This window comes from Pristis pectinata, chromosome 7, assembly GCF_009764475.1.
Source record: "Pristis pectinata isolate sPriPec2 chromosome 7, sPriPec2.1.pri, whole genome shotgun sequence".
NCBI lineage: Eukaryota > Metazoa > Chordata > Chondrichthyes > Rhinopristiformes > Pristidae > Pristis > Pristis pectinata.
In genome coordinates, this window is record NC_067411.1 from 39,426,867 (window position 1) to 39,441,792 (window position 14,926).

The following is a 14,926-nucleotide window of genomic DNA, read 5'->3' on the forward strand; positions in this document are numbered from 1 at the left end:
CAGATGGATTTTCAAAATTGTATGTTTTTGTTATTTCATTTTGAGTGCCTATTTATTAATTATAATATTAGAGAGTTTAGGATGTTTGACTAATGGTTGAGGATCATCCTATCCGTTACTGTAATAGAGACTATTTGCTGTTCCATTCAGAAGGTGGGGCTTCAGGAAGATTGACTGATTAGGCAGCCAATGATGGAAGCCTGAAAGATGTAACTGATTGGAGGATGGAGGTCATGTGACCAAACCTCCAGGACCAGGTCATCTGTGGAGCTGGAGAACATCTGGGATTAACAGAATATTGCCAGGAAAAAGAAAGGTGTGAATATTTATAGCACTTTGCAGAATATCTTGAGGGTTTTACAGCCAATGAGCTATTTCTGAACGGTAGTCCCTGTTGTAATGGCAAAGGCCAATTTGTCCACAGCAAGCTCCCACAAACAGCTTTGTGATAATGGCTGGATAATTAGCCCTCAGTTATGCTGAATACTGGATAAAGTTTGGCCTGGACACCTGAGAACTCCTCTTTGAAATAGTGGCCATGGGATCTTTAAGATGGCAGATGAGTTTGCAGTCTAATGTTCATCTGAATGCTGCAATCTTCTGCAATGCAGCACTCTCTTGGAGGGTAACACATCCTTTGCCGGAGAGAATCAACTATTGCAACAAGTGCCACCTCCAGGCAAAGGTTAATTAACTATGTTCTGAGATGCACTTGAGGACAACGAGTGCTGTGGTTCAACATGAGTTCAACTTCAATACTTGGTACTGATCAGTGGAACCAATGTATGGAAAAGCTCAAGGAATTTGCCTACGGACAGAATGGCAGAGATGCCTCATTAAAATTAACATTGTACTTTTTACTTTATCTTAAAGGTACTTTTAGTAATATGTAATGAGACAGAGTTTGAACAATACAAAAATGAGCTTGAGTGGTTAACTGTCGGGGTTCAGTCACAGGAATGTCATCTGTAGAATGTAACGTTTTTGAGTTGGATACCTTAGGCTGTCATGTTACATCCATGTGGATGTGGATCTGGGGGGTTGATGAGAAAGTGGGGAGATCAAAAAATGGGATTGAAGTAAGATGCAGACCCGGTGGGTGAAAGGGCTTGTTTCCGTGCTGTATCTCTATGGCCTGCCTAAAGGAGACAGCTGCATGTATGTAGTGCTGGGACTTTGGCCAGGGAGAGGCTGCTGGTGTTGGTTCACTTATCCTTCCAATGAATTTGAAGGATTATCTTGCAATGCCTTGGGATGCCTATTGTTTGTAGTCCAGGTTTCAGAAGCATATAGGAGGACGGGGATCATTGCTGGCTGTTAGACAATGAGTTTTGTGCCAGATCTGAGGTCTTTCCTCAAAAAGCCTTTTCCTCAGATGGCCAAAAGGTATGTTGGAGTATTGAATGCAGTGGTGAATTCCATCATCGAAGTCTGCCTTTGCTCTGGTCTCCCCAGATGTGGAGGTGGTCTATATTTTCCAGGTCTTCAGTGAATCTTTGTTGGAAGGCAGTGTGATGCAGATTGGTATAGAACCTTTTACTTGCAGATGTTGAGGGTAAGAACAGACTTCCAATATGCTTCAGTAAATCGGTTGACAATGGCTTGGAGAATACTAGGTATGCCCAACTGTTGTCCGCATACTGCAGCTCGACTACAGCTGTTGGTATAACCTTGGTTAAAGAGTGTCATCGCCAATGGTTGAACATTTTCCTATTCGTCCTGTATACTAGATCTATTCCAACAGGAAACTTGTTGGAGGTGAGGTGCAACATTGCAGTAGGAAAGATTGATGAAGGTGTTGGGGCAATGATGCATCCATGGTTGACACAACAAGGCCTCGGGAACAGACCAAGTCCCCGCTGAAATTTTAAAGGTCATTGTTGAGAAGTTTCAGTCAAAGTTCCACAGCCTCATCAGCCACATCTGGGAAGAGGAGGATAAACCATGGAACCTGGGGGAAGTTGTAATTGTGAATTCCATCAAGAAAGGAGATGCGTCAACTATGGCAACTACAGAGAAGTTTCCCTGCTCTCTGCCATAAGGCAGGATTCTGACTTGGAGGTGTTTGGTCATAATCCCGTGGATGGTACTCTCACACCGTGGGCTCCTCAGCCAAGCACGTGCACCAAATGTCCGAACCAGCAGTTTCTCTGATACAGAGCAGGATTACAATCATAACAACACATCATCAACAGGTACCTCAGTGCTGAGAACGGTGGCCAGAGGGAGGCCACTGATGTTGGTTCATTTATCCCTCCAGTGAACTTGGACCTGTCTCACGACAGTCCCAGTGCTCCCCAAATCACAGAGTGGATTCGATCTATCTGGAAGCACAGTGGACATGAAGTCACCATGCACCAATTTCAATAACCAGTTTACACTCAGATTCTGCCTTGCCTTCCCTTATCAAATTCTGGATCCTATTCTGCTGAGTTCCATAATGTTCCCAATATTCAGGCCTGCAGCTATTTGTGGCAACTTTATAAGCCTCTTCAGTTGATTTTATACCATCTTTAATTTTTCTGGTCAGCCATCACTTTTCATTTTGGGGTTTTCTGCCTAAAAGGAATTTTTTTTTTGCAACTTGTGGTTTTTTTCTTATACTGCCAATCATTGGCTGCCCATTGTCATTACCTTTCAATCTGTTCTACCAGTCAACCACAGTCAATTCTCCTCTCAGTTTCCTCTGTTTGGATTTAAGACTCTACTTTTGCATTGGACCACATCATTTTCAAATCTGGTACAAATTTCTATTACATTATGGTCACTCTCCCCAACAACAAAGTCATTAATCAACCCCTTCATTGCACAAAATTTAAGGAAGGATTTTAAAGCCTTACAAGTAGTTCAGTGGTATTGACTAATACCTCGATTGGGCTGGTTGTCTTGGACAGTCTAGGCTTGTATCCACTGAAGTTTAGAAGAGTAAGAGGGGACTTGATTAAAGCATAAGATCCAGAGGGATCTTGCCAGGGTGGATGTGGAGAGGATGCTTCCTCTTGTGCGAGAATCTAGCATGAAGAATCACTGCTTTTAAAAAAAGAGTTGCCCATTTAAGACAGAGAAATTTTTTCTCATTGAGGATTGTGGTTCTTTGGAACTCTCCTCCTCAAAAGGTGGTGGAAGGAGAGTCTTTGAAAGTTGTTAAAGCTGAGGCAGACAGACACTTGATGAGCAAGGAAGTGAAAGTTAACTGGGGATAGACTCGAGTGCAGGGTTGAGGTTACAATCAGATCAGTCCAGAATTTATTAAATGGCTGAGGCTGCTTCTCTTTTGTATGTATTGAGAAGGGACTTCTGAGAGCCTGCATCCGATTCAGCTCTGCATAAATTTGTCTCAGTCTTGCATTTGTGTCAGGATAGCACAGTGGCACAGCTAGTAGAGCTACTGCCTTGCAGCGCCAGAGACCCAGATTCGATCCTGACCTTGGCTGCTGCCTGTGTGGAGTTTGGAAGTTCTCCCTGTGACTGTATGGTTTCCTCTGGGTGTTCCAGTTTCCTTCCTCATCCCAAAGATGTGCTGCTTGTTAATCAGCTGCTATAAATTGCCCCTGGTGTGTAGACAAGTGGTAGAATTTGAAGAATAATAAAATAGGATGAATGCATGATTGGAATAAATGGGTGGCTGATGGTTAGCATGAACTCGGTGAACTGAAGGGCCTATTTCTGTTCTGTGTGTCTCTGGCTCTTTATGATCCTGAGACACACTTCAGAGCAGTGAAGAACATTGTGTTATCTGTGGAAAGGATTTAAAAAAAAATCATGGTCTTGCACTGACTTCCCCAGGGTACGAAAGCATTTCACTATCTGTGGAAGCTGAGGTGGTAAAAGAAACTGTTTAAAAACAAGTTCCGTTCTTTCTTTGCCTGAAAGATAAACCGATCTTTACTGAACAAACACCGACCTGAGTTTCCTTGAGTCGTAGCAGAAACGTGTGTTGCCATGGTTAATCACTAGACCTTTTATTCTCAAAGGAGTTAAAGGGAAAAAAAGAACTCTGCCTCGTGTTGACCTTTAAGTATGTGCTTTGTTTTTGTTGGCTTGCTGAAGCCATTTAGCTGGAGTCCCTGAAATCCCACAAATCTGCCATTTAAATGTGAATTTAAAACTAAACTGATTGACCATGACCTTCAATCTCCAGGTCCATATATTCTAACATAGATAAGTGAACAACTCTTTGAGATCTCTGTGTTCCTCCAGTTCCAGCCTCTTTCCAAAATTCCCAAATTATTCCACCAATGGCGGCCATGCCTTCAATAGCCCAGGTCCTCAGCTCTGAAATTCCCTCCACAAATCTCTTTGTCTCCTTCCCTATTTTTAAATGCTCCCTAAAACCCACTTCAACTGCCCGTCCTGTGGTTTGGTGTTAAACCTTGTTTGCTAACACTCTTTGCCTCAATTTTTCAAGGAGTTAGACAATATCATATCTAACTATTCAGGTGATCTAACCCAGTCTGTACAGGAGACTGAGGATGCATCTATAGTTGTGTGCCTCTGTGTGCGGTGGGGAGGCAAATGTGTGTGGGAGAGGGGAGTCTGTGCATGAGTATGGGGGCAGGGTAGATTGGACAGGATGTTTGTAGGGAAGGACAAAAGTATGTAGGGCAGGACCAACAGTCCAATTGAGTATTGTCTGTGAGCACTGATGCCTTTACAGCCTGTCGCTATGAAATAGATAGTCATACCGCACGATAATAGACCCTTCGGCCCACCAAGTCCATGCTAACCATTGAGCACCCATTTACATTAACCCTATTTCATTCCCCCTAAATTCCCTGATTCTACCACTCAACCACACACTAGGGGGAATGAACTTACTAACCAGTGTGTTTTTTGGGAGGTGGGAAGAAACTGGAGTACCTGGGAAAATCCACGAGGTCATGGGGAATGTGCAAACTCCACATGGTCAGCACCGGGATTCAGGATTGAGCCTGTGTTGCTGGACTAATGAGGGAACAGCTCTACTAGCTGCACCACTGTGCCACCCCAAATGCGGTGGCTGGTTGGCATTTGGGATTAGAGGGTTCTGTGCATTCATGGAGTACCACCTACATCTGCTCTTAAATGGGTGGAGAGGGAAGACAATAGCCTAGTAAGTGAAATGTTTTTATGAACTGCTTGTCGAGCATTCTATTCATATTATGCACTTCTCGAGATCTATTTGGAAATTTTAGTTTGAATATTAATGACGATGTTGATAATTACACCTACTCACCAGTGTGACTTCCCTGATCAGGAATTTATATTGCCTATTTGCTTTAATAATTTAATTTGAATTGAACTTGCAAAGCAGTGGCTAATTGAAAAATATATTGTGTTGCGTTTGGATGTAGGCCCATACTGTTCACTCACCAGGACTAGTGAACTCTAAAAAGGATTTCAAGCAAATTGTGTGATCAAATGCCTCTTGTCACAATATCATGCATTTTAAACAAGGAAGCCACTATCGGCTTATAGTCGTCGGGCCACAGTCAAAGCAGAAACCAAGCTGTTGATATATTCTAGCATCTGTGTCTTCATTTACACAGCTAAATATATCGCTATCTGGTTAGCGATGGTTAAATTAAGACATGTTCACACAAGTGGCTCTTGGATGTGGTTTGTACTGCAACACTGGCCTGCCCCAACCCAATGAAACATCTGTACACTGCTGCCCTTGGCCCAGAACATCTGTACATTACTGCAACAAACATCTGTGCACTTCTCACGCAAAACATTTGCACACCATTGCCCTCCCAAGCACATCTGTGCACAACTGCTCTCTCCCCAGAACATCTGTACGTTACTGTGTGCCAAACATCTGTGCACTGCTGCCCTTCCCAGTACATCTGTACATTTGCACCCACAGCATCTGTGCTGTACTGCCCCAAAAACATCTGCTTTCCATTACCCTCCTCATAAACATCTGTGTATAACTGTCCTTTCCTCAGAACATCTGTGCAATACTGCTCACCGCCAAAACATCTGTACATTACTTCCCCTTTGAGTCCTCTGAATGTTTTAAGGACCCTTTACTGAGTTGGCTTCGAGCCAAGGTGAAATGGGACCCCAACCCAGTCAGGGTTCACCGTCATCTTTTGTGAGTAGCTTTGGATTTTGCTGGTGGCAGCCACAGTTAAACCATGCTTAGCTTGTGGAAAAGTGAGCCTCTGCTGACAGGTGTCTTCTTTTGCTTAGGTCAACTTGTTCATCCTGCTGTCTGTTGTCTGCGTCCTGCTGAACTTGGCTGGATTTGTCCTCTCATGCCAGAGTGCGCAGTTTGTGTCTGGTATTGTGGACTGTAAGCTGGTGAGTGTGTGGGGTATCTTCCTCACTGATTATTTCTATGAACGTGAAGAGCATCTTTTGGGGAAAAATAGCAAGCAATGAAGAAGGGCTCTGTTTGTAAAGGAATCTAACACCATGGTTCAGTGTTGGTGCCATAATGCTGTGGTGTATTTTTATTTGATTATATAAATAGACCATGTTCAAAGCTTCTGTATCCAGTAACTGTACCATAAGTAGAACTTAGCAATATCCAAGGTCCAAGCTAGGATACTTTACAAATACAACAATATACAAACAGTTATTGTGTCTTCAAAAAAAAAGGAGGCTATTTGGGCCATTGTTCTCATACTAGCTCTTTGAAAGAGCTCTCCAATTAGACCCAGCCCTCTTTTTCTTTCCCCACAGCACAGCAAAATGTTTTCTTATCGAAGATTTATTCAATTCCTGTGTGAAAGTTATTGAACCTACTTTCCAGATCACAGCTTAATGAGTTGGCATTTTCTACATTTCCCCTTGGGTTTTTTTTAACACATTATTTTATATCTGTGGTTTGGTCTCTCTCATCCCTGTTTTTGGGCATCCTTATTAATAATTTCTCCCTAAAGAGCACAATGTAATTAGAAGCAGGAGTAGGTCCCTCATGCTTGCTCTGTCACCTTTCATCTCAACCCCTGCACTAATCCTGTCTCCCTTCATTCCATAATATCTAACAATCTATTGCACTTTGTCTTGAATACACTCAGCAACTGAGAATTCCAATGATTTACTAGCCTCTGGGTGAAGAAATATCTTGTCATCTCTGTACTGAATGGCTGACCCCTCATTTTGAGACAGGAATGGCAAATGGAGTTTAATTCAGATAAGTGCAGGATGTTGCATTTTGGGAAGTCAAACCAGGGTAGGACTTTCACAGTGAATGGTAGGGCACTGGGGAGTGTTGTAGGACAGAGGGACCTAGGAGTACAAGTACATGGTTCCCTGAAAGTGGCTGCATTTGGGATATTGTGTTCAGTTTTGGTCACCCTGCCATAGAAAAGATGCCATTAAGTGGAAAGAATGCAGAAAAGATTTACAAGGATGCTGCCAGACCATGAGGGACTGGGTTAAAGGGACAGATTGGGCAGGCTTGGACTTTATTACTTGGACCGTAGGAGACTGAGGTGTAAATTCACGAGGGGCATAGATGAGGCCAAAGGGCCTGTTTCCATGCTGTATGACTCTGTGACACATTGGTGTTTGTGGGATCTTGCTGTATTGCTGCATGTCCTAAATGACAGTGGTAATATGTACTTCACTGAAAATTGTTTTGAGATGTCTTGAGAGGTAATTGAAATATTATGTCGAAATACAAACCTTTCCCTCATCCTATCGACAAGGTTTGTAATAGGTCATGGAATAATTGCAATGGACCAGAATTTCCCCATTCTTAAAGCCTGGTACTTTATATGTATAATATTTCTGTACCACAGGCCTTCTCCTTAAGGCACATTCTACATTAAAAAATTTGAAGGGTGTGGTGTGCCTACCATCCCTCCACTGTTTGTTCTGCAGGTGGGTTGATGTAGTTTTATCTTGAGAGTCCAATGCATTCCTAGCCACCCAGCAGAAAGACTGCCAAGTCTCCTGTATTAATGAGGAGTCACCAGAAATTGCACACCAATCTTCAGGGTTGTGAGCATGGGAGGAAAGCCAAAGGAGCTGTAAAAATGTTGGGTTTTAATTTGATTCTCCTTGGACCTTTAAAATACTGCAGATGGAATAAAAGATTGGCAGTTCAGAAAGTGAAAAGTGTGTTTGCTGTCCACTTGACTGGGGGAGGGACGGGATGCAATGAAGATGGACAGATGTGAACAAACTGATTATAAGCGGGAATTGTGTGGTAAAACCTCCAGGAATGTGTCTAACCAGGCATGGCAACTGTGCTATTTACTAGTTAGGATGAAGGTTGGGAGAGGATTTAAAGTTAAAGATCTGGAGTTGCATGTTTGGTTTAGAAATTACACAGGGGTCAAATGGCCCCAGTGAGACCAAATTTGGGCAGCAACAGATTGAAATACCAACCGCATTTTTGACTCTGGTTTTCAGGCCTCCTACAGAAGTAGACATTGGGCACCATGCACTTGCTCATGAGGGTCCTGGTTCCTCTTTTAGGGCAGACACAAGCCTATTACCAAGGGCTCTATAGACTGGGACACACCCTAGCAAGCAGACACATCAAGTACTATTAGAAGATCTACAGACATGATTCTTTTTGGCATGGGATGTGGTTTCTCATGCCCACTATCACCCCCATTTCCCAGCACATAGAGTCATAGAGTAATACAGCATGGAAAAAGGCCCATCAGCCCAACTCATCCATGCCGACCATGATGCCAATCCCAAGCTAGTCCCATGTGCATGCATTTGACCCATATCCCTCTGAACCCCTCCTATGTACTTATCCAAATGTCTTCTTAAAACATACTGGGGACCATTACTGACAAATGAGGGGAGGCCAGTATTTGATCCTACTGATGGGCAATATTGTGATAGAGAGGCAACAGGTGTGTCTGTCCTACCATCTTAATCTCCTCTCCACCTGCCCCTCTGTCGACGCATGTTCCTATTAATGTCATTTTCCTCTACCCAGTTCCTCTTCAGAATCAGGTTTATTATCACTGACATATGTTGTGAAATTTGTTATTTTGCAGCAGCAGTACAGTACAAGAACCAAAAATTACTATAAGTTACAAAACTAAATAGTGCAAAAGAGGAATAACAAGGTAGTGTTCATGGACCATTCGGAAATCTGATGACAGGGGAAGAAGCTGTTTCTGAAAAGTTGAGTGTGGGTCTTCAGGCTCCTGTACCACCTCCCTGATGGTAGTAACGTGAAGAGGGCACGTCCCAGATGGTGAGGGTCCTTAATGATGGATGCCGCCTCCTTGAGGCACCTCCTCTTGAAGTTATCCTCAATGGCGGGGAGGGTTGTGCCTGTGATGGAGCTGGCTGAGTCTACAACCCTCTGCAGCCTCTTTTGATTCTGTGTGTTGGAGCCTCCATACCAGGCGGTGATACAACCAGTCAGAATGCTCTCCATCGTACATCTGTAGAAACTTGCAAGAGTCTTTGGTGACATAGCAAATCTCCTCAAACTCCTAATGAAGTAGAGCCGCTGGTGTGCCTTCTTCATGATTGCTTCAATGTTTTGGGGCCAAGATAGATCCTCTGCGATGTTGATGCCCAGGAACTTGAAGCTGCTCATCCTTTCCACTGCTGACCCCTCAATAAGGTCTGGTGTGGTTTCTCCTGACCTCCCCTTCCTGAAGTCCACAATCAATTCTTTGGTCTTGCTGACATTCAGTGCAAGGTTGTTGTTGCAACACCACTCAACCAGCCGATCTGTCTCACTCCTATACACCTCCTCATCGCCATCTGAGATCCTGCCAACAACAGTGGTGTCGTCGGCAAATTTATAGATGGCGTTTGAACTGTGCCTAGCCACACAGTCATGAGTGTAGTAGAGCAGTGGGCTAAGCACGCATCCTTGAGGCGTGCCAGTGTTGATTGTCAGCAAGGAGGAGATGTTACTATCTATCCGCACTGACTGTGGTCTCCCAATAGGGAAGCTGAGGATCCAGTTGCAGAGGGAGGTTCAGAAGCCCAGGTTTTGAAGCTTGTTGATTAGTACTGAGGGGACGATGGTGTTGAACACTGAGCTGTAATCGATAAACGGCAGCCTGACGTATGTTCTGCTGTTGTCTAGGTGCTCCAAAGTCGAATGGAGAGCCAGTGAGACTCCTACACTCACCCCAAGCCCCCATCACCACCTCCACCCACTCCATCTGCCCGTCACCTGCACGTTCCTCCCACTGGGTCCCCTCCCCCTCTCTGTTTCCGCCTGCCCACCTCGCCTCCCTTATTTGGTTCCATGCTCCACCTTCCTTCCCTATCAGATTCCATCATCTGCAGCCCTTTGTCACCTCTACCTATCACCTCCCAGCCTCTGTCGCTACTTCCACCCTTCCCTCCTCTCCTGGATCCACCTATTGCCTGCCAGGTCTTGCTCCACCCTTTCCCCTCACCTCTTTATATTGACTATTGGCTATCTCCCCTTTACTCTTTCAGTCCAGGTGAAGGGTCATGACCCAAAATGTCGACTGTCCATTTCCCTCCACAGATGCTGCCTGACCTGCTGAATTCTTCCAGCATTTAGTTTGTTGCTCCAAAATCCCATTCACCAATCAGCACTGTGCTTAATGGCCTACTCTGGCTCCTGGTTAAGTAACACCTGAATTTTAACATTTTCATCTTTGCTTTCAGACTCCTGAATAGTTGTCGGCCCTTCCTACCTTTGTCTCCCGCAGTCCTACTATCGCCTAGCTTCCTGTAACTCTGGCCTCTTAAACACCCCAGATATTAATCTATCCACCATCGGTGGCCATGTCTTCAGGTGCCAAGGCCCAAAATCCTTCTCTGAACCCCTCGTTCCCCCTACTTCACTCTCTCCCTTAACAAGCTCCTTAAAATCTACTCCTTTAGCCTACTGCGTCCTCTGCAGCAGAGTACCTGATTTTACCCTGGGCCACCTTACAGCAAAGACACAACACAAATGCAAATTGTTGTTGTTGTTGTGAGTGCAGCCTTTGCTGGGAAAAACACGACTGTGAGATCACCTGTCCTTTTAAAAACAGATGAGATTGACAAGATCTTTGGATGAGTCATCTGTTCCATTAGTAAGAGCCGTGAGCTGCAACAGAGCACTCCCTCTGACCATGCACTTTTAGATTTATGAAGCAATGAGATTACAGTGGGTGGGGTTATGACATCTACAAAATCTAAAAATATATCCAGTTTTTAACTCTATCAGACAAACCAGCACTGAGATGCAGCCTACCTAGGGGGCATGAAGAGATCTGAGGCTTTGATTAACAATAGCAACACTTTAACATCATAAAAAAATCCAAGCTGTGTCCAAGGAGCACTGTTCAACCAAAATTTGGCACTGACTGTTATGGGCAGAGGTTGGCTTTAAGCCACATCTTAAAGGAGAAAAGAGAGGCGGAGAGGATTAGGGAGGGAATGGCAGAGTTCAGGACCTTGGCAGCTGAAGGAACTGGCTGCCAGTGGTGAAGGGACAATGGGAAAGGTGCCAGAAATAGAGGAACGCAAAGATCTCAGAGGTGTTTACAGAGATGGGGAGGGTCAAGGACAAAGAGTGATTAGTGAACGAGGAAAAGTTTAAAATCAAGTCTCAGCTCAGAGCTATTTTGGGTCAATGAGTGCGACTTGTTCTTCATTAATTAGTTCTGTGAACTGAACGTTCCAGAAAAGCGTGAAATGAACCAGAGTGGGAGATACTTATGGAATGGTGACCCCTAGGGTCCCAAGGACAGGATTGGAGGCTCCCCAGTGAAAGTGTGTGTGCATATTGCCACCATGGCCAGCAACGCTAGGACCTCAGTGAATGGCTCTCTTGCCCAGCTGGGGTTTCGACAGCCTTCCTGTGCAACCCAATACCCTGACTGTGTCGCCAGCAGACCACGGAGGTATCATGTTCACAGACCGCAGCCAGCGAGCAGCTGTCCTCCCAAGTCTCGCAGCCTGCTCGACAGACACGCCAACAGCAACACCAACAAAAAAGCTGAAGGAGAGAAATTTTCTCACCTCTAGATATAACTGGGGTAAAGCCTGGAGCACAAATAGAAGGTCATTGAATGAGCAGTGCCGAGGTTCCGACTGAAGAACTTACCCTTCTATCCCTCCTTCACCTCCTTGGGTTATCCCAAAGTGCCTGCGAACCAATGAAGCCTTGTCACTGTTCTAATGTAGGAGATGTTGCACAGCAAGATCCCACAGGCAACAATGAGGTAATCGACCAGATCACATTTTTTAGTGACGCTGATTGACGGGGAAACGGTGTCCAAGATACCAGCGTAACTTCCTTGCTCCTTTTCAAAATAATACCCATGGAATATTTGACTTGCACCATTATTTAAATAACGATAAGCCTGGGTAGCTGTTTAATGGGAGTCCTTTGCCTGGGTGTATTCAAGAACTCCAATCTGGACAGCTGTGGAAGCTGAATCTTTGTGTTAATTCAAAGTGGGGATCGGTAGATCTCGGGGCATTAAGGGCATCGAGGGATATGAAGTCAGGGTTGGAAAATGGAGCTGGGGTGGAAGATCAGCCATGATCTTGATGAACCGTGCAGCAGGCATGAAGGGCCAAATGGCCTACTCCTGCTGCAATGTCTTATCATTTTCTGACTGGAAGTGTGCGTTGAGAACCTTGATTGAATATGACACAATAAACACACAATGTTGTAAAGTTATTTGGAAATTAATCAGTATAGATACTGGAAGACTCACACGGCACAGAAAAAGGCTTTTCAGCTCACCTTCTGCACGGTGACCATTGGGTACCCAAAATATTTTAAGCCCACTTGCCAACTTATAACTTACTTGTAAATACTCCCTCCATATTGCTAACCTCTTCCAGTTCTCTAACACTGAGATTTCTGCATTCCTCTAATTTTAGTCTCTTGGACATCACCATTTTAATCACTCCACCACGATGACAATGCCTTTGGCCACTTGGCCCTAAGCTTTGGAATTAATTTCTCTCTTTTCCTTTAAGAGACTGCTTAAAATAAATCTCTTTGACCAAACCTTTGAAATGTCCTTATTTGGCTTGGTGTCTGATTCTCCCTGCAAAAGTTCTAAAAGGGAATAGGATAAGCATTTGAAGGATCTGCAGGGCTGTGGAGAAAGAGCAGAGAGTGGGATTGAATAGGAAGCTCTCCAGGGCACTGGCCTGGGCCCGGTGAGCTGAACGACCATGTTCAGTGCTGCGTTAAAAGTCTGAAGCACATTGGGCCTATTTTCTACATTAAGGGCACTTCTGTAAATGTAAGCTCCTACTGCTCATCATGGTATGCCTGGTGCTGGAAGACTGGTGTAATCTTTCACTTTATGATAAACTAAAGGATCAGGTTCAGTGTAATCCTCTCTCCTCTCCATTCTCTTCCAGTGGCCCATTTTATGCACAGGATGTGTGCATCATGGAACAGTCTTCCCACCACATGATTTCCTGCCCATTAAATTTAGTAGATGGAAACATGTGGGGTGTGAGTGAGTTGTTTTGTGGAACACTGCAGGTGGAAAATTTTGCCCCATTGTTCCTGGCGACTGACCTGTGTACAGTGTGGCACTTTTTTTTACTTTCCAGGACAGTAATTTCCAATCCCTAGAGAGATAGAGACTGAGAGGAGGAAGCCACATACAGTGCCATTTGTGCACTTAAAATGCTGTCACTGTTATCGAGTCATACAGCATGGAAACAAGCCCTTCGACCCAACTCGTCTATGTTCAATCAAGCTGCCTTCCTGAGCTAGTCATGTTTACTGGCACTTGGCCCATATCCCTCCAAATGTTTCCTCTCCATGAACCTGTCAAATATCTTTCAAATGGTGTAATTGAATCTGCCTCTGCCACTTCCTCAGGCAGCTTATTCCATATACTCACCACCTGTGGAAAAACTTGCCCCTCAAGTTCCATTTAAGTCTTTTCCTTCTCATCTTAAACCTATGCCCTGTAGTTTTAGACTCCCCTATCCTAGGAAAAAGACTGTGACCATCCACCTTATCTATGCCTCTCATGATTTTTGTAAACCTCTGTAAGGTCACCCCTCAGCATCCTTCGCTCTAGGGGGGAAGAAGTCCCAGACTATCCAGTTCCTCCTTACAACTCAAGCCCTCCAGTCCCGGCAACATCTTTGTGAATCTTTTCTGCCCCCTCTCTAGCTTAATCACATCCTTCCTATAATACGGAGACCAGAACTGCACACAATATTCCATTTGCGGTCTCAACAGCTGTAACATGATGTCCCAACTCTTGTACTCAATGCCCAGTTTGATGAAGGCAAACATGACATACACCTGCACCACCTTGTCTATCTGTGTCACCAGTTTCAGGGAACTATGTACTTGTACTCCTAATCCCTCTGTTCTATGCCACTCCCCTTGCCATGTCTTTTACACTAAGTTCTGTCCTGGTTTAACTTTCCAAAATGCCCATCTGAGGTAAGTTCCATTTGCCATTCCTTTGCCCACTTTCCCAGTTGATCTAAATCCTGTTGTAACCTTCGACAACCTTCTTTAGTGTCCATCACACCACCAATTTCGGTGTCATCTGCAGATGTACTAATCATGCTACCTACATTCTCATCCAAATCATTAATATGTATGAGAAACAACAGACCCAACACCGATCCCTGCAGTACACCACTGGTCACAGGCCTCTAATCTGAGAAACAACCCTCCACTACCACCCTCTGATTCCTTTCACCAAGCAAATTTTGTATCCAATTGGCTAGTTCACCCTGGATCCTGAGTGATCTCACCTTCCGGACCAGCCTAACATGCAGAACCTTGTCAAAAGGCTTTTAGGAAATGTGTCACCATATTCCCAAGATCTTGCAAACAACAACGTGATTATCCCTTTTAATGTTGTTGATCAAGGAATAAATATCAGGCAGTGAATCGGCGAGAGCCCTGCCCTTTGGGGGGGGGGGGGGGGGGGGGAGGGAAATGCCAAGGGACTTTTATTAAAATCAAGGAAACTATAGGTGCTGGAAAATCTGAAACAAAAATGCTGGAAACGCTCAGCAGGTCGGGAGA

At 44.5% G+C, this 14,926-nt stretch overlaps 1 protein-coding gene across 3 annotated transcripts in view; it reads left to right on the forward strand.

The window, feature by feature from the left end:
• fam189a2 (family with sequence similarity 189 member A2) overlaps positions 1-14,926 on the forward strand; it is a 69,793-nt gene that overhangs the window by 21,535 nt on the left and 33,332 nt on the right. For 2 of the 3 annotated variants that reach the window (XM_052019486.1, XM_052019487.1), the window contains one exon: positions 6,178-6,288. The exons of the other annotated variant lie outside the window; for it this stretch is intronic. In XM_052019486.1, coding sequence (XP_051875446.1) covers positions 6,178-6,288 — 111 coding nt within the window. The remainder of the gene's footprint in view (positions 1-6,177; positions 6,289-14,926) is intronic. 3 annotated transcript variants of the gene reach the window in all.